Consider the following 22,627-nt stretch of genomic DNA (forward strand, 5'->3'; position numbering starts at 1 on the left):
TGTTGGTCAATTGGACAGCATTGTGATCTGATTCAGGTTAGTAAACCACAACAATAAAATATTTAATACTTAATATTTGAAAAAATCCAACCAAGAGTTGCTCCATTGCAACTTTTTTTCTATGTACAATCCTGGGTAATTTGTTCTATTTAGCCTGCTAGAAATTTAGAAGGATGACAAATCTGCATACTAGTTTGTTATTATATTAGCAAATTAGAAAGGTAGGTAATTAGCACACTTTCTAGCAGGAGTTAAAAAAGTCCAAAATAATTAAAAGCCCTTGCTTGTTTGAAACACATAGGAATATGAATATTATCAAATATACAAGGTACAAGTAAAATGATGCTTAGGTACTATTACTTAATAATTACCACCTCTTCCATTAGTATGATTCTGTAGACAGTATATTTTTTTTAAAAAACACTGCCAAGGTTCAATGGCTCAGCTACATTCCTCCTGTTGCCAAGGTCAAGGCCATTTTAACCAAAAAGTCAGCTGCCCATTATACCTTTCTTCCTGCCCTTCTCTTGTACTACAAGTGGCTAATATATGTGGTGTAAGACTTGGAAAATTGTGAAATATATTCCATATGGCTCACTTAATGACAATTAATTTGATAAGCAGTGAGTAGTCTCTGAGAATTTCAAGTTCATCGAAGTGCAGCAGAAAACGTGTAATTAGGAGGGAGCTGATTGTACCTCGGTGTTGTTCCCCAGCCACCAGAAGTAGGTGAGAGTTCGAGAGTGAGACGGCCAGACCACTGCAGTCAAGTTCACTTCCTTGTTCTTAATGACCACAAATGGAGCCAGCAACTGGACATGCTCAACAGGACCTGAAACACACACACACACACGCACACATTAATATGTGAGCCATCAAGATCATCAGTTGGAAAGGTCACCAGTTCCACTTGACAGCAATCTATGAGTTTTTGTACATTTTTCTTTACTTTGGATTTACATCTGGCACTCCAATAACACCCTTAATCTATATCGGTACAAAATCTATAGTATTATGACTATGAAGTGACACCAAAGTCTCACAGCAAACTCAGATGACACACAGAGCTATAGTAGTTATAATGTAAGTTATAGTAGTATGATAATGTAAAGCCACATCAATAACAGTGACAAAATATTACAGCATGTGACATTACTGCAGTAGTGGAAAAATAAGTATTATATGCCACATATATAACACATTATATGCCTGGGTTATTACTAGTTGCCCAGCAGACAATAGTCCCAGATGGGTGCTTATACAGTTTTTGTAATAAAACATTTAATGATGCACTTTTCAAGATTTTCAGTGTTCTTAATATTACAGGTAACACTGAAATATCAAATCAATGTGATACACCATTAGTATTTCTATCGACATGGCTAAGACCAGAGCAAGTATACTGTATACAGACCACAGGTCTTTTTCATTTTACCTTCAACCCAATCTTAACTACTCAGAAATGTAAACATTAAACTTGCATGTAGTGCTAGATTCCACAAAGTTAAGCATTGAATTTCCAAACTCACTTTCTTTGAAAGCAATCCAAGCCATTCTTGCATCAACAAATAAGTAACAGTTATATATTTTAAACTGGTAAACTTTTTGAATCGATGACCATAACAACAAATTAGCAAATTATCTGGCATGCCAGATTTTGTGTTTATAGTAAAAGTGTAATGCATTGCCATTAGCTGTATCTGTTTAGTGCTCCAAATGTTCATATCTGTTTTTGGACATAAACCTGAAGTGGGCGTGGCCTAAATCAGAAGCTTGCTTTTATTTTTTAAATCCCCCTTGCACAATTATTTTTTTTTGTTTCTACAAGCCCATGACATTTTCTTACAAGTTTAGTTGGTTCTATTTTCCAAAATATAAACAAACTAGTAGCTTAATTTAAACCACAGAGACCCTGACCAAGAAGTTACTAATGAATGGATGAAAGAATGAACACTGTAATTGCACCAGACAGTGACTCAAGTTTATGTTAATGAATGTGGTCATTCTTTGTCTCAAAAGCTTATATTATCTGAAATATCTGATCGCCAACCTGCATGAAAATAAAAACCTCCCACTTGCATGAATTTTTGTGATCCACCACTCATCTCAATCAGATGCTCTGTGAAACTTTCAAGGTAAAAAAAAATAATGTGCCTCCTATTCCTATCTGTATTTCTGTCTGAGTAACTGGCAAAGTAGAATGAAAAAAGCTGTACATGCTGCTTGTAATCTAGTTATCCACATAACAAAATATGATCCAGATGACTAAAATAAGTGGTAACCTTCCAAAATGAGTCTCTTCCTTGCCTTTCTGGACCATTTATAGAAAAAGAAGTGAGGAATTTATTTGGCATGTTAGTACGCCATATGGATTAGCTATTGTTGTCATCACTCGTCAAGTAGAATGACATAATATAAAGTTAGCTATCTGGCTACAGAGTGGAAGAAGGTGGCTGAACATCAGGGGCTTTGGGGTTCAGAAGTAAACATCTTCCTTTTTTTTTTGTAGTTCACATTATAACTGCTACAGTCCAAGGTCTAACACAGCTTGTCATATGTTTGGGTCAAAGTAAGTTAGTGACCACTTTTAATCTACTTATTTAATTTTTCAAGCAACCAGAATATGGGACTGTGCGAGCGCGAGTACATGGGGCAGTTCCTGCCTCAGTGAGTTAGATAAAGCACATAATTGGTCCATGCATGTAGTGTGTAAAGGGACTATATAGGAGGTCAGTGCTCAGCACCCCAAGCCAAAAAGCAATTAATGTAATGTATTAGCATGCCCAGAGTAAGGAAGGACTTTAGCTATGATGTTGTCTTAATTTCTGCCACTATCACCAACTGGTAGCTCATCAGGAATTACAAGATTCTCTCTTGCTCATAAAAAGAAAGATTTCTCATTATGTTGGGCCTATGGATGGCCTTTCAATTATATCATGTGCAACAGTGAAAGACCTTGGTATAATTATTGACTCCAACCTCTCATTTGAGGGCTCATGTTGATAATATCTTAGAAACATTGCTAAGCTAAGAAATATAATATTGTTACCTGTTCATGCTGTTTTTTTTAACATTTTGGTAGCTCTAGGTTCCCTTACTGTGATGCTTTGCTGTCTGGATGTTCCAGTAGGTGTGTGTATGAGCTCAAGTTAATCCAAAATGCAGCAACTAGAACCAGAAAGTTTCACCAGATCCCGCCTATCCCACCCACACTAAATTGGCTCCCAGTAAAATTTTTGTTTGATTATAAAATAGTACTTATGACCTATAAAGCACTGAATGGTCTTGCTCCACAGTACCTGAGTGAATTTTCAGTTTATTATTATCCGCCATGTCTACTTCAAAGTGTGCAGGCTCTTTATTAGTACCTAGAATAATGAAGACTGTAGCAGAGGAAAACACTTTTTCCTATAAAGCCCCCAAGCTGTAGAACAGACTTCCAATGAGTGTTCAGGACTCAAAGTCTTAAACTCACGTCAAGGTTTTTTTTTTTGTTAAATACCTTTTCCCTTAGATAAAGGTGCAGTTCTGGGGATTCAATGCCATTTTAACTTGCTCATTAGGGTTTCTAAATCTAGATCTGTATTTCAGCTTTGTAAAGCTTTTTTGTGACAATGTCTACTGTTAAAATTACTAAAACAAATAAAACTGAATTGAATTGAATAAAAAAGTCTTCTTTGAGTCTCTGTTATTGAACCTGAACTATGAAAACAACTTTAAGGTTTAGACTCCACAGTTAGATGAATGCACTGTCTAGCAGGAGTAAATTACATTGACTAGACCTATCTCATTTACATGTCTCTTAATGTGTCTTAATCTGCAAGGTTTAATCAATTTTACTTAGATCTAACGAGTAGAGCTACTGATACCTCTCTTTTGAGTTTTCTCATTTCAGAAAACAAGTGTAGTCATCTAGACATCCTACTTAAAAATGCTGGTCCAAAAACTAGCAAAATAGTGTGTATGATAGTAACAAACAGAGAAGCAAATATGTGAGAACACAATTTACAAGGATTTGTGCCTAATCAGCTTGGAAACAGTCATTCAAGTACTAATTATAACAATTTTTTGGTGCAGATTTTTCCTGTTAAAAACTACTGACAATGTGTGGACATTCTGTTGGCTCCCATAAGGGACAATATTTTTGCAAGTATCAAAAAAGGAACAACAGTTAAAGTTTGGGCAAGTGAGAGCATAACATAAGCTACAGTAAACGTCCTACAATGCTAGCCATACATTTCTGTGCATTTGCATGTCTGACTCATTTGTTGGAACATCTTCTAGCTCTTTTCAGATATTTTGAGTAAACACAGCCTGGCACTTTGTCTCCACCATCTGCTTCCACTCACAAATAACAAAAAAGTTCATGTTGGTGAAATTAAAAATATCAATCATTCCTTCGAATCAATAATGGAGTGCTGTGATGGAGTGTTCATAATGACCAAGGATGTGAATTGACCCAAACACTTCTTTTTAGATTTGCTTAGACAGGGGAAATTAAGGATACAGAAGCATCAATACAGCAGAGGCCTCTAAAAGTGGTGAAGAACATGAATGAGAAAATGACATGTTACCTGTTGTATAAGGGTTATTAAATCACAGAGTCATGTGATGGTCATTGTAACTTAGAGAAAAAGTATATAAATCTATCATTAAGGTGTCATGGCATTGACTCAATTAATTAAAATGAAACTCCAGAAAAATATACATATCTCTGTCATGACAGGGTCATCTGTCTGCTGTAGATATTCATAAAAATCTTTTAAGCAGGAATATGAAAAACATTTTACTTATGGGTCAGGAAAAATGCATACATTTCTATTATTACAGTCAAACAACTGTCACTGTTAACTCACTACATAACATTGTTATTAAACAGATTTTAATGCCAGATACAAGTACAACTGCAGAGTATTTTAGGAGTACATATATATATATATATATATATATATATATATATACTCCTAAAATACTCTGCAGTTGTACATATATATATATATATATACATATATATATATGTATATATATATATATATATATATATATATATATACTGTATATATATATATATATATATATATATATATATATATATATATATATACACATACATTTTTTAGAACAATAATTATAGAATGAAAAGTTGTACTTTTATTCGCTTATAGTTACATTTAATATTGTGGAGCGTCTGTAAAACAAGTTAGTCCCAGCTATCACTTGTGTTACAGCAGCTATAAACAGTTGTTCCCTCACCAGACATCTTTTCCTTTCTGTCTCTTGAAGATAGTAAAACAAAAAATGCAGCTTGTCAAGTTACCAAGAAACTGCAAAGCCCTCCATCCTGAAGACGTTCCCATGTTGGCAAGCTTAAAGTTACAGCTTTATCTCTCACTGTTACAAAGCACTGACACTAGAGACTCATTCCACTACCTAACAGAAAGCTTCGCTATATCAACAATTACGTTTTTAAATCTGTTTAGCAAAAAAACATAGAGCTACCATACCAAAGAAAAATAACGAACTAGAACAAGAGCATTAATATAAGACTTGCAGCTAGAATTAGTGTTAGAGCTGTGCTGTTTTTGTAAATCAATCAACACCTTCTGACCAATCAGAATCAAGAATTTAACAGCGTTGTGGTATAAGTAGTTTATAATAATTTATAGAGAATATTACCAGATTCTATACACATTCTCCAAACCACTATACCTCTAACATGTCGAAATATGTTAAAAGAAATGCATTTTGTGACTTAAGTTGCCAATACTCATATCATCATATTACACATTCATAGTATAACGTGCGTGTGCGCTGTCGTGTGTGTATAACACTTACAAGTCACGTGCAGGTACAGGGAGCTGGAGTCAGATCCCAGGCTGTTCTCAGCGATGGCAGTGACCCGGAAGATTCCTGTGCTGCGGTACACATGTCTGATACCCTCCTCCGTCCAGCTGAGGTTAGAGTAGGACACCGCCGTCCCATCCCCGAAGTCCAATTGGATATTAGTCCTCATTGAGTCTCCCTGTGGACCATGCAGAGTATGTTTAATCTACCATTGCATAAAAGGTCAGGCATTTTGCAAAGCTTATGTCATCAGTTCCCAATCCCTGTGCATCCTTTTGCCCTTATCTGGCTCATCTGGCACTCATCTGTGCAGAAACAAGTATGAGAATTATAAAATGTATGGAGATTAGAGATGTTACATCAAATAAGCATTTGAGTTCTTACTAGAGTGCCAACAGCCTCCAGGGGCTATTTAGGTGTGAAGTTGTCACAGACAAAAAAAATGTTGGGACAGGAAAATCCAGGCTAAAATTGTGTAGTGTGCAGAGTGGGCACTATACAGTATAGTAACTCACATATGCTGTCAGATTTCCACCTTCCTACATTCAATCCCTTAAAATCACAAGATCTGTCAGCAAATCCAGACTCCATTCTCATAATTTTTCGCAATGTCTCCCACATGCTCCACCCACATAACTTGACAACTTCCCAAATTTTGTCCCATACAAAAAACAGACATTTTCAATCCAGCTTGAAAACAGCTTGTATTTTTTTTCCAATTTGGCAATGATATAAATAAAGGTTGGGCTCATGAGAAGGTGGAACATTGATTTCCATGCAACAGCTGTATTGACCGTCCGATAATCATAAACATTCATTACCACTGTATAGGATCACATAAAGCCCTTTAATTCAATAAGCTTTTTACTCCTACTCTAGCTGGCAGTTAGATCTTATATAAGGTTTAGATTTTAATCACAGCCAGAGCGCATGCTGCTGCAGTAGGACTACAGCTCCTCCATTACCCCGTTCAGTGGAATAAACTGTCTTAATGTAGCCATACAATGCAATTTCAAATGGCAGAATGAGACAGATAGACGAAGGTCATTTAAATTGATATTTCACGTTGTGAATGATCTGTGGTGGCTCACTGAACGGACATTCAGCTGTCTCAGACTCTTTATAACCGAGCCACACTCAAGCAATTAGTCAGGAGCTGCGCAGCTTGATCTCCTGCTTACCGGGAGCTGAAAACATTGATCTAAAAAGTTACTGATACTTTTGCAGTTTTATTTCTATCAGCAGTTCTACTTACCATGATTCTTTACAACAACACACTCATATTTAGTATTTCACCAAGACTATACATGGTTGGGAGACTTGCAGCCATATGCTATAAGGGAGCTCTGCCTCTCATGTGTGGCCATTAAAATAAAAGGGAATGATTATTTATTTGAGGTAAATCTCTGAATGAAGTAATCTGGATCAGTCACATGCGCAGGAATCGACTACATGCAGTCAGTGTTAAGACTCATTTCTCTTTTGAAATTGAGTGGCTTTCATGTTTTCTCGCAGCATTGTACACATTATTAGCACAGTGAGACAGCAACATGTCCTTCAGGTTTTTCTAATGCCACATCACATTGAATGTCTGTGGAATTTAAGACAGATGAGGGCTTCAATGTCCGTCTGTGCACAGAGACTTCAAAATTTAACCACTTTTTACGCTTCCCAGCTCAGAGTGATCTCAGAAGAGGATGGATAGTAAACATATGTCACAACCATTGTGCCAAATTAATATTATTCAAATATTATTCTTACATACAGTATCTTACATATTTCAAGTATTCTTACATTCTTACTCTATGTGGCCAAAAGTATGTGGACACCTGACCATCACACCCATATGTGGGCTTTCCCCAAACTTCCAACAAAATTGGAAGCACACAATTGTATATGATGTCTTTGTATATGGTAGCATTGAGATTTACCTTCACTGGAACTAACTAACACAAACATGTTCCAGCACGACAATGCCCCTGTGCACAAAGTGAGATCCATGAAGACATGGTTTGCCAGTGTTGGAGTTGAACACGTCAAGTCTCCTGCACAGAGCCCTGACCTCAACCCAACTGAACACCTTTGGGATGAGCTCCAACACTGACTGGTGGCAGACCTTCTTGCTCAACATTAGTGCCATCAGTACCACACTAATGCTCCTGTGGCTAGATGGGCACAAATCCACACAGACTCACTCCAAAATCTAGTGGAAAGCCTTCCCAGAAGATTGGAGGTTATTATAACAGCAAAGGGGGACTAAATCTAGAAAGATGTACATCAACATGCACATACAGTATGTGCGTGACTATCAGGCATCCACATACTTTTGGCCTTTTAGTGTATCTGATGAAGATCACTGACATTTATCTTCAGTGGGTTTTGGAGACACAGACTGTAAAATACTGCCATTGTGATTGTAAAGAAAGCACCAGAAATGTAGGAGCACTCCTAAGAAGAAAGCGTAGGTGTTTGTGCAATGACACCATTGTATAGAGCAATGTGGATTCACTGAATTTTAATGCGGCTCTAACACCATGATTTAACACAAAATAAAGAACAAAAGCTTGATAACCTTTATGTAAGTATGCAACTATTCTGTAAGTATTAGTCTGATGTAAAACTACAGTTGCAGTCAACAGTGATGTGAAATGCAAATAACCTTTAAGTGAGACAGGTGCACTGAAAGATGCAGAAGATATATGAGTGTGGTTCCAGTGTAGTACATTATATGGCCAAATGGTTGTGGAAATTTGACCATCACAGCCATGTGTGGGCCTTCCTTAAACTGTTGCCGCAAAGTTGGAAGGACACAATTGTATAGGATGTCTTTGTGTGCTGTAGCATTATAATTTCCCTTCACTGGCACTAAGGAGCCCAGTCATGTTCCAGCATGACAATGCGCCTGTTCACAAATCTAGTTCTCTAAAGATCTGGTCTGATAAGTCTGGTGTGTATGAACTCGAGTGGCCTGCACAGAGCCCTGACCTCGACCACTGAACACTTTTGGCCTCAATTGGAACTCTGACTATGCCCTAGGCCTCCCGTCCGAACATCAGTGCCTGACCTCATGCTAATGCTTTTGTGGCTGAATGGCCACAAATTCCCACAGCCATGCTCCACAATCTATTGCAAAGCCTTCCCAGAAGAGTGGAGGTTATTATAACAGCAAATTGGGACTAAATCTGGAAAGAGATGTTCAAAAATCACAAATGAATGTTACCAGGTGTCAGGTCAGGTGTTCAAAAACATTTGGCCATATAGTGTATCAGTTGGGCTGAGGTAAGGAATAGGACATATGACATTAAAACAAAAAGTCATCTTTATCTACTCACTAAACTCCTCCGTTCCTTAATTGTGAACAAATTCATATACTTAAGGCACATCACTAAGTAAATAACTCTCATCTATCAAATGGGTATATACCATTTATAAACAACTTACTTTTCTAAACGTTATACATTATTAGATTCCTCTATCTGAGTGATGGTCTTTACATTAAGGGAGTTTTAAGACACCTTCTATGAAGTATCCATTCCATTCCCATATACTGAGCTAATTAACAGGCTTTGGCAGATGGTTACATAAGTGTTACAAATTCAAAATGAATTACCAATTTAGTATGGAGACATTACAATCATTCATCCAGCTGATATACGGTCGTCTTAAACAAGCTGTAGAAGTTGTACTCTATATTACATTGGAAAGGGGATTAATCCTTTTTAATGCAAATGCATCACCATCACTTCAGTTAAGGAATGTTCAATTACATGCAGACAACTACACTTCCAAAAAGGTAAGATGACTGATGGATACTTCTAAGTAGTGGACTTCATGAATGTGCTGATAGTGTTAGACAAGGGTAACAATTTAGAGTTACAGTCCTAATACTTAACTCTTCTTCTGCCCCTGGAAGATAAGCTAAAAACTTATTAATGTCATCCTGCTCCACCAAAATCTATGGTCATGAGCCACTGCTTCGTAAGAAAATTTAAGGATGACACTAAGACTCTGCACTTGAATAGCCAATCTTAGTACTCCAACAAATCACATTCGATCTAGAACAAGCAGGTCCAATAAGAGGAACTTTGGTTTTGTCCTCAGTCATTTAAGAAATTGTTGTTCATCTAATTAATAATGCTAGAGAGTATTATTCAGAAGATCAAAATTGGCAGCAGAGAAGTGTATTAACTACATGCTGCTACCATTAACCTTAACCCAGGGTTAGCCACACCTGGTTCTGTCCTTGGCATGATACGAAACAAAGCACCTGTGTGACAGAACTACCACAGAGGACAATCAACACATCGAGTGTCTGCAGGTGTGAACCTTTGGCACACTCTCGCCAATTGTACACACACATTCATGGTGAAGTCATAACAACAAACAATATACACTTGCTGACTGAACTGAGCGCCCACACATACCAACAAATCAAACACATGTTGAAGTTCTGCCAGTCTGTCAGAGCAATGTGTGTGCGTGTGTGTGTGTGTATGTGTGTAAGTGTGCCTGAGAAGGATCATCGCCTGCTACTATCTCTGCAAGCCCGTGCCTATTTTACTCACACTCCTTTTGGGTGTTACATCTGGCACCCTGTGTGTGTATCATGCTACGCACAAGGAGGTGTTGGAGATTGCAGCTGCCACCTCTTCCAAGTGTGTGTATGTGTGTATGAAAAAGACACAAAAAATCTGTGCTTATCCTTCCCTAATATCCTTCTCTGTCTCTCCTGTTGGGATATTAATTTCTTAGTGAGTAGCATATAATGCATAGTGCTTTCAGAGGTTGCTGAATCTTTCATATTGTCATATTGTCAAGACATTGTCATTGTCTTTGTGAATATGCAATTTATTTGGGGCATTTAATACATCTGTGTTATCTGCAGATATATTCATTAAGCACTCACAGAGCGATCTATCTGCATGAAAGTCAATCCGGAAATGGCGATTGTGTGATTTAACGGAATACGACTGAAAGGCAGGTATTAAATTTGCGCAATTATGATTCTGCCATTCAAAATTAAAATATAATTCAGTTTCTCTCAGTTACATATGTATGCTTCATAGTATTTCAAACTAATCAGAAAAATCCTTCAACCTTTAAAGCTGATTTCATATTAGATATCTGCCATTTGTTTGAACCTTCCAAGCCAAGCATTTAAAGTGAGTCTGTGAAATGGTTTTCATTTACATTTACCCCATATGCAGAATACATATGCAGGTTTACACTCTTTTATTTTGTGTTAATATTGTATTTTGAATATTTTTACATGTTTCACTGTCTTTAATCTGAGTAATCATTGGCACACAATTAAGCGAGTTTCAGTTTAGTGTTCAGGGAGATCTCTAATCCAAATCCATCATGGCTACTGAGCATGCTAAAGCACATACAGAAGACTCACTTTAAGGTTTATCCCCCTGCTTTGGCTATTAATTATTGCTCTTTATTTGGGATTAAGTTAAATCAGGGTCTTAGTGTGTTGGGTTTCACAGATGTTCCTTAATTAGCGCAAGTAACATTCATTCTTCCATTTATGTTCAGTAACTGCTTGATTCTGGTTCTGGAGCTTATCTAGGGAACAGTTGGTGTGAGGCGGTGGATCCTCTTATACATTTTTGAAATTCTTTGTTTTGTTTTTTTTTCCAAAAAAAAAGGGGGAGTAAATTTTTGCACGCTAATTTAATTTTATATTTTAATGCTCTCGACAGTCAGTGTAAATGTTAATGTTTCATTTGGGATGTGTGTTTCTAGACATGTTTGTTTACACTGAAGGAAATGGAAATGGAGTCTAGCCACAACCAAAACCTGTGGCTAAATGTCACAGCATTGTTTTGTGTGTGTGTGTGTGTGTGTGTGTGTGTGTGGTTGAGAAATACAGAGATACAGAAAGATAGCTTGGCATTTAGCCTACAGTATAGTTCACTACCCATGTTCTGCCTTGGCTAGAAATTCAACTTATCCTGAACTTCATGACCTGCTACTAAATGTCGCTGTATCACACCAACTGACTTTGCTAACTGAACTTTTCAAAGCATTATGATTATCTATAAATATTTTCCTTATTCTATACAGAGTACTGGTGTTCTGAAAATTTCTCTCTGGAAAAAAAATAATCTAAATATGGATCTCCTGCTTTGTTAAAATTGTTCCCGGGCTTTCATCTGCCATGTGTTGCACCTAGCGAATATTAAATATTTAGGGCCGTTCCACGTCTCGAGAACTCCCGCCACCATGCTTCATGAATATAAATTAAAGTCGAATTTGGCGGGAGGATTTTGAGTCATTGTTCGCTGACAGTGATGATTCCTAGCGCTTCCTCTGTGCATCTCTCTGCCTCTCATCCACCCCTCCCTCCATCTATCTTAATGAAGGCAATAAGCCCTCATTTCCTCATCCCATCACAGCTGTAATGCAGCAACTATGCCACAGCCAGACCCCCTGAGAGATGCACTTACCTGCCACCTGAGTTTGCGTGGCATGTGTGTGTGTGTGTGTGCAAATTCCCAGTGTTTGATTTCTGACTCTGTGCTCGATGATTCATGAGGGATTTTGAATTGTAATGTGGTTTATACAGTGTCACTAGGATGAGTTATACTATGAGATGCACTTTAATGTGGTTTTGCCACAAGGGCAAGCCCATTAAAAACATTAGCCAATAAATTTTGAAAGCTTTCTAATTATATGTAAATGTAAGTGTTTTGTCAACTTTAATGCCTTCCTAAGCTATAATAAAAAACTATAATTGCCTCACTTATGACTTAAAGATGTAATTCATAACTCAATGCCATGTACTATATATGATTATACAGCAGCTTTAATATTTATTAAGAATTATTGTTTAAAAAATCATATAAATATAAAGTCCTTAATCATTGCTCTAATTAAAGCAATCATTCTTTAATAGCATTCAAATATGCTATTATCCACTTTATTTACATACATACACACAGGTTAAACATTTATGTCAATGTCTATATTGTATTATACGATATTATCGATCTGCGGGGTCCAAGCACCACTAATATTTATTTTGTTTGTGCCCTTAGAGGGAAGGGTCACTGTAAACCAATGCAAAGTTCTTCTATCTGGTCACCTTTACCTTATGATGAAACATTTCTATCCTGATAGGAGTGGTCTCTAAAGCATGACCTCACCCTGAGCCACAGAACACAACAGCTCATTGAATAGTTTGATGAGTATGTAAATCATACGCTATGGCCTTCACAGTCACCAGATCTCAACCCAATAATACACCTACACTATACTGGCAAAAGTATGTGGATACCCGACCATCACAACCATATGCGCCCATTCCGAAACTATGGGCATTATCATGGACTAGCCTCCACTTTTTTGCGAAGGCTTTCCACTAGATGGAGCGTTACTGTGGGAATATCTGCCCATTCCAGAATCCTGGTGTGTAGTTGGCATTCCAATTCATCCTATAGGTGTTCAGTAGGGTTGAGATCTGGGATTATGTAATATTAGTCACTGCAAGATACTGAGTGCATTCCCAGTGCCGATCCCAAGCCCAGAAAAAATTGAGGAGTGTTGTGTCAGGAAGGGCATCCAGCATAAGAACTGTGCAAAATCAAATGCGGACCAGTGATCCGCTGTGGCGACCCCTGACAGGAGCAGCCGAAAGAAGAAGAAGAACAACAACGACAGTCATGGCAAGATATTGACTCTAACGTCCAGTCAATCACTCTACATTCAGTCACTACATTTTGCTGTCAGTGTGTGTTTTAATGTCACCATTATTGATTCAGTTAACTTAGTAGCTTTAGTGAGAATTCACTTAAGCTGGAAGAATAATAGTAATAATAGTAAAAACCACATATATCACCTACAATACAATTAGAAACCAGCCACAACAAGTGTTAACCCCTTAAACTCCCAGAAACTCCAGTAGGACTCCAGTGGCACTCATCACTATTGTAACTACATACTGTACCTTTTCCTATTAGTGTCTGTATTAGTACTGACTAATCAGATCACTCTATGGACTCCTTCATTTTTCATTCTGTGTGCACACTTGGTAGTGAAATTGAGTGCCATTGATTTATATTCCTCAGCATACCTCTTCCAGTTGTACTATAAAGGTGACGTTGGAGCCCATATTTGCTTTCAGGGTGCTGTCACGGGTTGTCAGGTGCAGTCCTCGAGGAGCTCGATTGGGACACTGCTGTTTCCTGGCTGTGTACATCTCCTTCACCCCTTTGGTGCAGTTGTTCGCTGCTACTTTGCGATAACTGACAGGGATATAATGACATTATCAGCAATATAATATTCACATCTCCATTAGTTGTGTGCTGAAATGATGGTATAGCATGATGAGAACATCTGATTGTAATGCCATTAGGGTTATACTGGTATACTGTAGAGGATGACACATTATTATTTCTGTGTGAGTGAGAGAGAGAGACAGAGAGAGAGAGAGAGAGAGAGAGAGAGAGAGAGAGAGACTCACCCTGTGCTGTTGAAGTAGTTCTGGCCTTGACTGCAGCTCCGTGATACAGTGGAAGGATTGAACCAGAACGCAGGCAGACAGTTACCATCTCCTCTCCGCTCATAGCCATAATCACTGCAACATACACACACACACACACACACACAGTTAGAGAAAATCAACATCACCAACCCATATGGACAGAATTGTAATGCAATACAAGATGCTAAACAACTGACAATGACAACTAAACACTGTAATACACACAAATCTGGAAATATCTAAACACCGTGACACCCAAACCAAAAATACCTAAACATCGCAACTCACAATGCAGAAATAAATAAACACAAAATCTAGAAATAGCAAAACACTGTGACATACATGACCCATTACTAATTAACACCACAACACACAACCCAGAAATAACTAAACACCACAACATACAAACAGGACATAACTAAACACTACAACACACAATCCAGAAATAGTTAAACACTGCAACACACCCCCGAAATAACTAAACAGCGCAAAACACAACCTAGAATTAACAAAACACTTCAATACCCAATCCAGAAATAGTTAAACACTGCAATATGCAGCCCTGAAATGACTAAGAACTGTAACACAATCCATAAGTAACTAAATAATTCAACACTATCCAGAAATAACTGAACACAACTCACAATCTAATGATAACACCATAAGACACAAACCAGAGAGATACTGCAAAATACACAAGCCAAAAAAAACCTGAAAACCACAACACACAATGCAGAACACACACACTGCAACATACAACCCAAAAAGAATTAAACAACTCAAGACACAAACAGAAAATATCTGTATGCCGCAAAACACAATCCAGAAATAACTAAACCAATAATTCTACACTGTAGCATACATAAGCCAAAAATAACTGAACACTGCTAAACACACAATGCAGAAATAAACACAGCAGGACACAACCAGGAAATAATTAAACACCACAATCAGGCGGAGTGCGTTAACTGAAACTTTCCTGTTATTTAACGATTTTTAAAAGCACTGATGGAAAATTCTTTTGCATCATTTTGATTCCACCTATGTGTGCATTTATTTGTCTTCCACCATAGACAAAATCAAAACTGTTGTAGCAGCACTTTGCTGGCAGAAAGTCCCTCTGCATGCACCCATTTATCACCAACACCAGTGGCGGAACTGCTTCAGTGTTTACGAACGCTGAAGTGTATGTAGTAGTGTTTCAAAACTTTCCAGATAAGTGAGCTAACTTGCATATATATTTAAAAAATGACAATTTTCAGTGCACCCCTGCACATGCCCTGATTGTTGGAATTGCTTGCTAACTTGTTTACTGGTGCTGTGTTTATTAGTAACAAATTATTATTATTATTATTATTATTATTAAACGCACCAGCTAGCTAGCCAAGTGTGAAAAAATGTAGCTAACTATTTACTGCTTATGTTAATCCAGAATAATAACTAAGTACTTAACAATCAGTACCTAAACAATGTTCAAAATGGCAGCCAGGATGCTACTTTTCCTTAACGGATATGACGACAAAGCTGTTTCGAGAAAGTTCTGAATTGTTTAAATCAAATAAAAAAAAATGTTGGACAAAAGTAGACTACGTTGGAACCAAGAATTAACTAAACGTTGCAACAATTACACTTAGCGATAACTCAACAATGCACACATAACCCTGAAATAACTAAACACTGCAGCATGCACATTCTGGAAATAACTCAACAATGCAACACACAACCTAGACATAACACACAACATGGCTACACACAACCCCAACACTGAAACACACAACACAGAGAAAACTCAGCATCATAACCAATACAGAAATAATTCAATCCTGCAACAAACAGTCCAAAGGTAACACTGTGACACCCATCTGATCTTTATGGATGTCAGTTTTTAATTTCTTTTCAGCTTTTTTTTGACACATTGCTAATATCTGTACTAACAAAAACAATTTTATAATTAGCATTCAGCTGATAATGAAGTGAAAATAAAACTCCTGTGATTCATAGTAAGTCTTATTCAAAACAAATCTGAGCAAAAATGCATATTTATTAGACTTGTAGAATATCAGCCATAGGCTCATTATATCTTTTCTGTTAGACAGGAAGTCCCAATTGTGTTGTATCCAGTAGCAATAATTACGGCCCTTAATGTTTCACCGATTGCCTTTTATCTACTTGAAAGTTAATTAAAAGTTTGCTCCGTTATAATTGGAAATGCCCACAACTTTGGTTTACTTCCTTACCGTACATTTAAATCATAAAACAGCAGGAGTGTATTGATGAGTCTTCTCAATCTAGCCAAATGTACTTTGTGAGAAATTAATGGATACACATTAAACATATGCGGTTTGACCTTGTACAGATGGAATTAACATTAAAAATGTCTGTCTTTTCAAGATAAAAAAAAAAACAAAAACATCACAACAGCATGAAATTTGCATAGAAATTAAATCTGTTCAGTGGCTTGTCTTCACACATTGTCACAGATGTTGCCAGCTCACATCACACAAACGCACAGCGCGCTGAAATGTTCTTCCCTGTCCAGAATAGACAGTGACACTGAACGTGACGCTGAATGTAAATCAAAACGTGTTACACTTTTTTACACTTTTTTAATTTACACGTTCCTCAGTTCCTGTACTGACTTTTTTGTTTTTATGACTAAATTGTTTCAGAGATTTTTATACCCTACAAAGGTTAATACATTGTAATAGACATTAAGTACATTGTAATAACACTATCATATATCTTTGTATATTTGATGCAATGTTATTTGTATTTGATCCCAAAAGAGTGGCTTATATTAGATGTTTAAAATGAATGAATTATAAGACAATTTTATCTAAAGTAATGGCAGAATCAAATCACACAGCAGTGTTGGTGATTACTACTATCGAGATTATTATGGTTATTAATTAGTCATCATAGCTGTAAGCCTAACTGATGTGTCACTTAAAAGGGAACTCAATAATGTTAACTTTAATATGACTGTAATTTTAATAAAACCAGACAGTGCTATTAATTCATCTGGATAAGTGGAAATGCAGGAGTAAAAAAGCTCCAGTGGCTCTAATAAATTGATATGAATAAGGTACAGAGTTGCCCTGTTGTTCATAAAATTAAATCTGTGCTGTTGTAATAAGGGGATCCTTGGAAATGCTTTTACTCTGGAAGGGGTCCCTGGGTGCGAAAAGTTAAGAGAATCTCTAATCTAGATAACGGGCGTCTTCTTAGGCCACATACTAGCAACCAGCAATCTCTGATAGAAAATCTCTGATGCAATAATATAGTTTTTTTTACTTCCAGAATATTAAATTTTTGTATTTTTCTAATTATAAGCATGGTACTAGTATCCTACTGATTAATGGCAACCCCGATGAAATTGATTAAATTGTTACAGAATGTACCATGAATACAGTTTTCACTCACCACTCAAAATCATGCGCTCTACAGATACAAGGCTCAGCCGATAGGATCCTGGTGTCCTTTCCCATCATGCAGTAGCTGCCCGGACGGCGCTTGATGAAGATCTGCTTTTGGCCCATTACGCACGGCTCACCCTGAAAAAGAGCACATCAAAGATAGATAATAATCCTGGGCTGCAGATTTGCTGGATGTGCTTTACATTCATTTGGGTGAGTAGCTAGGGAGGAGAACGCTTTAGCCATTCTACTAGAACCTTTCTGTCGATATATATTAAGGGCTTGAAACCAGAGGGGTGCAAAATTTGCAAACTTTAGAGGAGACACAAAGGAAAGTTCATCTGGCTAGTGGATGAAATAGTCCAGTTATAGAGCAATGTAAAAGTCTGAGGTTGTGGGTTCGAGTCTCGGGTCCGGCAGGGATTGTAGGTGGGGGGAGTGAATGACCAGCGCTCTCTTCCACCCTCAATACCACGACTGAAGTGAGACCCTTGAGCAAGTCACCGAACCCCCAACTGCTCCCCGGGCGCTGCAGCAAAAAAAGGCTGCCCACTGCTCCGGGTGTGTGTTCACGGTGTGTGTGTGTTCACTACTGTGTGTGTGCACTTGGATGGGTTAAATGCAGAGCACAAATTCCTAGTATGGGTCACCATACTTGGCCACAAGTCACTTCACTTCACTTTATAAATAAATAAATAAATAAAACCATTATTCAATTTATACCTACTATTTACCAGTCAATATTTATTATTAAATCTAAAGGATTTTGCAACAAGATATTTAGTTTTATTATGTTCCATTAAATAAGGAAAATTAAATAATGTTAGGATGTTATTAGTGAAATAACAATTCTTACATTCTGAATGGAGTAGACGTATTTTCTAGTAACCTATATGTCATCATTTATAACATTATATCTGCTGCCAAACTTTTTTTATCCCCTAAAATTTTCTGTCATATCTCTTCTGACTTTGCTAAGCCAGACTGCTTAGCAAACATTTCATCTTGACGTATTTGTTTGAACTCTGCAAGAGGTCATACTCTGGCTTCTGAAAATCTGGCCTGGAGCCTGACAGGGTCAGGAAAAAACATCTTTTTAAATCATTTCTCTTTGGGTTTTGCCTAGTGGAATCAGTCCACAATCAGGGTGACTAGTCATTGATTTTTTTTTCTCTATGCTTTATGTCTGCAATGAATAGCATACATATCATTAAGATATGGTAGTTCTATGCCTTTTCTCTGCTGTTATAGCAGGTCTATCTGGTAGGTCATGGGAGGTCAGGTTGCCAAACCAGACCAGGATTTGCTACCCAAAACTGTCTTCAGAATTGGTAACTTAAGTTCAAAAGTCACTATTTATGCAGGGAAAGTGATCTGTATTAAGAATGATATTCTGGGTGCTCCTGTATTTCTTGCGTAAAAACATCAGAGATAAAGACCACTGCCTTTAAAGACAAGCACTTGCATTAAAGCCCCAAAAATCTGGGGGTAGACAATGCAGATTGATGAAGCAGATCACATTTTTTTCCTTTACTGTCAAATATAACACAATGTACCATAAATCAAGAAACAATAAAAAAGACTAATACAATGATATAGAAGAGAAGACCACTATACTCTCTAGCTTTGGATTTCCTAAAATCAACAATTTTGTTTGTTTAATTAACATTTATCAGGAGGTTATGACGCCATAGGTTTATCTCTTGCACTTCCCTTGCTAATCAGCATGGTGTCGCCTGCAAATTTAACAATGCTGTTGCATTTATACTTTGCAACACAATCATATGGACTGTAGAGTAGAGCCATGAGACACCAGCCCTTGGGCATGGCTATCCTGAGAACTACTATTAGCAACACATTGCCTACGTTCACAATCTAGGGTCTATGAGTTAAGAAGTCAAAGAGCCACATACAGATATATTTGGGGATCCCAATGGCCCTAAGTTTAGAGACTAGTTTAGTCAATTGTTATAAATGCAAAGCTGTAATAAACAACATTTTTTGCATCGATGTGTGGCAGTGAGGGAGGGGTCAGGTGTAAATTGTGTATGGGAAGAGGAGTTGCGGAGAACGAGTGGGTAATGAGTGGCATTGAAAAGTACTTGTTAGTTAAAAAAGACAGGTAATCATTCAGGAAGGAAAGGGGCTTTTTTTTTCTTCGGGACAGACATTTTAAAAGTGATATTTTAAAAGTGGAGTGGAATCACACAAAAAGAGAGATTAAAGAATGTCAATGTATATTGAAAAGCCATTATAGTTGAGCATGACATAGCTTAATGGCATATAAGGTGATGCCATCAGGGTCAGCAGCTTTGCTAACATCAACATTTCTAAAAGTTTCACTTGTGTCTGCCTTAGTCACCTGGAGACAAACATTGTCTGGTAGGTCCTGTGTTGCCACCAGTGGCTCAGTGTTGCTCAAAGTGGGTGTAAAACATGTTCAGCTTGCCCAGATGAAAGTCTGCATCATTGATAGGTACATTAGGTTTAGTTTCACCTGCAGAATCTTCCAGAGGTGCCTCGAGTCAAAATATTTTGTGAATTTTTTATTAGCATTAATGATTGTGTGTAGTAAATACCTGGCTCCTTTGTATCATTCTTCATTGCCTATACAAAAGCATTGGTTCTGTCCATCAGGCTTTGGCATGACAGTTTATTCAGGGATTGGGATAACATCAGGTGATTTGTGGGGGGATACAGGTATCTACACAAAAAAGTGACTTGTGCACACTTCAGCCACAAGCAGCAGCACTGGCAGGTGGTCAGACTGGCCAAAGTGAGGTCACAGGATAGATCTGTAAGCCCCCTTGATAGTACGGTAGCAATCATCAAGAGTATTATTGTCCCTTATTGGATAAACATGTAAGCTGCACTGCCTTTAGGCTACATCAATTAAAATTGATGACAGGATTACAGTTGTTGCCTTTGCTTGTGGCGGTTATGTAGACAGACACTGTAGAGAGGATCCCCCCAATAGGTAGAATGGTTGGTACCACATTGTCCCATCCTGCTGAGCAAGATTGAGACACTATAACCTAGGGGTCTTTAGTCTTATCCGCAAAGGGCCAGTGTGTCTGCAGGCATTCATTACAGCCATATTGGAGGCACACTGATAGTTGATGGGAGACTATGGTGAACTGATTAAACAAATGAAATCAGGTGTGGTTCCTGCTTGGTTGGAATGTAAGCCTTCATCCACACCGGCTCTTTGTGGTTATGATTGAAGACCTTTGCCATAACCTTATCGGTGCACCATATGTTGTTTATGAAAACACAAGCACCACCCCTCTTATCTTGCCAGTTGTCTCCATTAAGCAACCCCTCAAAAAAATCATCAGTTTGTATAACCCTATCATGTTTTTAAGCCTAACCAGTCTTAATAAAGCAAAACACATAGGTTTTTGAGAGTGATTCCAGTAATGTAGTTCATCCAGTTTGCTGTCAAGGGACTGGACATTAGCTAGAAGGAGGCTGAAAGAAATTGGAGGTGCCCACAAAGCACTAATATGTCACCTTATTTAACTTGTTTCTGACTGGGCCATGTGATGTGTAAGATATTGGTAAGTCTGGGGGTAAATTAATCTTAAACTTTAGTGATGTCTGATGGTCTTAAAAGAACAGGACTCTTTGTGCACAGAAAGAGACATGTAACTCAAATACTAATAAGAGAATAAGAGCACCATAGCACAATATTACTCCATCACATGTTCTATTTGATTACCAAATTGCAAATGGCCAGGGCTGTACAAGAAGCCAGTTATCATGATAATAACCCTCAGAGCAACTCACAGCATGCTGCTATAGTGTAGCACCATCTTGGAGAGTTACAAGTTCTATTTGAATATCCAATTACCTTTTGAATGTCTATACATTTGCAAAAAATTGGAATTTCCATACTCATCCAGGTCTAGAACTGAAAGTCTTTAAATTTCATACTTTTCCAGGCTTTCCAGTACTGCACAAGAACCCTATTGTCATGGTAATAACAATGATCCTGACTGAGAGTCTCTGAAATCTGGTGTAGTAGCTTGATTTTGTATCATCAAGCTGTTTCATACCTGATTGTGCAAGTGCCACGTTTGGTAGTCTCCTTCTGCACAGCGCTTGGTAAACAGGGACTTGTAGTCGATTTTGATCAGCTGCCACTCAGAGCGATCGCTGAAGTGTCCGAAAAACCTATCAGTGCACAAATACTGGAAATTATAATCAAAGAAACAGTGATAGACAAGGTCCCTGTTGCATAAACCAAATAATATCTAAAAGGAAATCAAACGTATCTTCTGAGTAATTAACCTATTATAAGTGCCATCTGGTAAATGGGTGGAAAGGATCAACCCAAGAATAATTAACCTTTGACTGTTCATGGGGGGTTGGGAAACATTTGTCTTTATTCTTGTCAGGGCTTGTTAGGAGTATATGAATGTGCACATGAGAGAGCGAGAGAGAGATTGAGAGGTGTGTGGAAAGGTGTGAAAAAAAAAAACAAGTTCAATTTTAACACTTACGTCAGAATCTGATTCTCCATGCCTGGCTCGACCAGAACGCCATCCACAAACAGAGGCATGGCTGAGAAAATATGATGTGTCCACTGTCTCCCTTCGTCAAAGCTGATCCTACAACAGCGGTCAAATGTAATTAGGTTCTGATCAGATCAAGCACTTTCTAATAAACATTTCTGATAAGTAAGGAATAAAACATGATGGGGAGCGCTGATGGGGGTGTGTTGCCACTTTAAAGTTGATTATTTTCCAATAACAGCATGTCCCAAAGTTTATTCGTCTGATACGACAGCAATTTTCCAATTGTTCATTTATTAATGAAAGACACAGACTTTTCAACTATTTGTAGTTACTTTTAAATGTTGTGACATGTTCAT

The 22,627-nt window shown here is 37.6% G+C and overlaps 1 protein-coding gene across 1 annotated transcript in view; it reads right to left on the reverse strand.

Moving 5' to 3' along the window:
* The window catches only part of sorcs3a (sortilin related VPS10 domain containing receptor 3a), a 244,440-nt gene that overhangs the window by 19,379 nt on the left and 202,434 nt on the right, over nt 1-22,627 (reverse strand). Inside the window, exons 14-20 of the mRNA XM_053229891.1 lie at nt 22,257-22,364; nt 21,810-21,927; nt 17,759-17,889; nt 14,315-14,428; nt 13,925-14,096; nt 5,836-6,022; nt 699-832 (exon numbers count right to left, since the gene is read on the reverse strand). Of these exons, the coding sequence (XP_053085866.1) occupies nt 699-832; nt 5,836-6,022; nt 13,925-14,096; nt 14,315-14,428; nt 17,759-17,889; nt 21,810-21,927; nt 22,257-22,364 (964 nt within the window). The remainder of the gene's footprint in view (nt 1-698; nt 833-5,835; nt 6,023-13,924; nt 14,097-14,314; nt 14,429-17,758; nt 17,890-21,809; nt 21,928-22,256; nt 22,365-22,627) is intronic.

Source organism: Pangasianodon hypophthalmus, chromosome 26, assembly GCF_027358585.1.
Source record: "Pangasianodon hypophthalmus isolate fPanHyp1 chromosome 26, fPanHyp1.pri, whole genome shotgun sequence".
NCBI classification, from domain to species: domain Eukaryota; kingdom Metazoa; phylum Chordata; class Actinopteri; order Siluriformes; family Pangasiidae; genus Pangasianodon; species Pangasianodon hypophthalmus.